Source organism: Aplysia californica, unplaced genomic scaffold (genome assembly GCF_000002075.1).
Source record: "Aplysia californica isolate F4 #8 unplaced genomic scaffold, AplCal3.0 scaffold00146, whole genome shotgun sequence".
Taxonomy (NCBI): Eukaryota; Metazoa; Mollusca; class Gastropoda; order Aplysiida; family Aplysiidae; genus Aplysia; species Aplysia californica.
The window spans coordinates 1,306,289-1,308,466 of record NW_004797416.1 but is presented as its reverse complement, the minus strand read 5'-3'; the positions used below and the strand labels follow the sequence as shown (position 1 = coordinate 1,308,466).

General features: G+C 40.9%; 1 protein-coding gene across 1 annotated transcript in view; it reads left to right on the top strand.

Moving 5' to 3' along the window:
* The window catches only part of LOC101852403 (ras-related protein Rab6), a 15,789-nt gene extending 14,116 nt beyond the window's left edge, over nt 1–1,673 (top strand). The window contains exon 8 of the mRNA XM_005097122.3: nt 570–1,673. Within this exon, the coding sequence (XP_005097179.1) occupies nt 570–640 (71 nt within the window). The 3' untranslated portion in view covers nt 641–1,673. The remainder of the gene's footprint in view (nt 1–569) is intronic.
* Nucleotides 1,674–2,178: the final 505 nt, after the last annotated feature.

Below are 2,178 nucleotides of genomic sequence, written 5' to 3'. Positions count from 1 at the left end.
CCCCCACCCTCTCCTTGCATTGATGACATTTAATCGACATCTGCTGGACATTGATCAACCTGATCTTACCTATACTTAGCTCTTGGCCACTGGAGCGTACCCTCCTCCCGCGTAGATTTAGGATTCGTAAACTTTCAAACGACAGTGGAGATAGATTTAGGATTTTTAAACTTTCAGCTGTTAGTGGAGATCGGTTTTGAAATCTGTGGGATTTTTCTTAATGAGTTGCATGCACTTTTTTTTTCCTAATTGGTATTTATGTATTCAGTAACAATGTATTCTGTGGCTTTTAGTAAATGATATATGTTGTTGGCTTCTGTTGCCCCTTGTTAACCATAGATGTCCCTTTGCTCGCCGTTTGTCTGTACTTCCAATGTTTTGCTTTTTGTGAGTTTGTGATGTTCCACCATGGAGATGGTTTGCTGGTGCATCACGGTTGAGCTTGTTTGTCACCTTCTGTTTTGCCTGTATCTGTGTGTCTATGTGTTGATTGAATTCGAATGTTTAAGAAGCCTTTTTTTTGTTCCACCACTGGTTGTGCACTGCCTTGTTCCTTGACCGTTGTCCAGTGCATGATGTGGTACTAAAACCCGAGACGCCCGCAGAACCTCAGACTCAGGAAGGAGGCTGCGCATGTTAGATGACACTCTCCCAACCACCCACCCCCCACCCCCCTGCTCATCTCTACTCACCAACTCTCCTCGCTGTCTGGCCATGAGGAATCATCACAATCTGTTTTGTTTCTCTATTGTATCATTGCTATTTATAGATTATTTTCATCATCATCACCTTGTGTTATACGCCTCTGTGTGGGGTTTGGTGATCAGAGCTCATGAACACTTGGAAGGGCTGAAAGTTTTTTTAATTGACATTGGTTAGTTGGTTTGTGAATGTATTGCATAGCTTTTTCCTCCCTTCCACTAGGCAGACACATTTTTTTTTCTCTTATTTTTTTAAAATTAATGATAGCAGCTACCATTTAAATGTGGTTTCTATGCATGATAGGATTGTTTGGGGGCCTTTTGTTCTGTTTTTTGTTTGGTTGTTTTTTTAATGTTTGTTTTTGATTAATGTAGCTTTGAGCATTGGGTTTTTTCAATTTTGTATTTCTACTCTCAGTATGTGATGAGGTGCCCTGCCTTTTTTTGCCCCGCGTCTCTCGGATGTTTAGTGGGAGGAACTGAATTGAATCGGTGTTATGAACCAAACTGCCAGGAACTGAATTGAATCGGTGTTGTGAACCAAACTGCCAAATCTATGGTGTAGGTGGCTGGACTGGAAACTGTTCTGTAAGGTTGCAAGTTTGAGTCACAGTCTGGGCCCAACATTGTATCCAAGGAAAAGTAACATTAATAATAAAAATAATAGACTGCATTTATACAGCGCTCTGTCCCATAGGAGTATAAGTTAAGCTCTGATTGATCGCTTTATAAAACAAATTATGATCCTCGTTTTACCGAGGTGAGAATGAGGAGCCGGCTGAGACAAAGAGAAAGATCTTGTCTGTGTGTTGTTGGTGTCTGAGTTCCTGTTGGGGCAGTGAGGAATTGTAAAAGGCATAGAGGCTACCTTGTTGTTTGGGTCATGTATGCTGTTTGAATGCAGTGTATTCTTGTTGTCTGTGAGTACCACACTGAGATCCCCCCTGGCCGGAGATAAGCAAAGATAAAAAACATTTTTAAAGCCTCAATTTTAGCACACGTGCAGTCCTAAAACGTTTGTCAGTCACGTAAATTTGTGCACATAATGATTAAGTGGATTTTCTCAATTCGTAAATGGCGTTACTGGTTACATACTCAAGAATTTTTAGTGAATCAATAATAACATTTTCATCCTTTTTTTTTTTCTTTCTAAATTTTAGTTCATTCATGATTCTCCAAGTAAAGCAGCAATTTGTGTTTTTATCTCACTGTGTGCATGGTTTCTGCTGGCTTGCAAGTAACAGATGTAGAAGTTGAGTTTCACCGAATTGATAGCTGAAAGACGAGGTATTGAGAATATGAGAGCATCTTTTGTAGCCTTGCTCAGTGAGAACTTTGCCTCTAGAGCGTGCTTGGTTGGTTCTGGACGTCACAACGTAATGGCTTAGGTGATTGGTTCGTGGTGGGTTAGGTGATTGGTTCGTGGTGGGTTAGGTGATTGGTTCGTGGTGGGTTAGGTGATTGGTTCGTGGTGGGT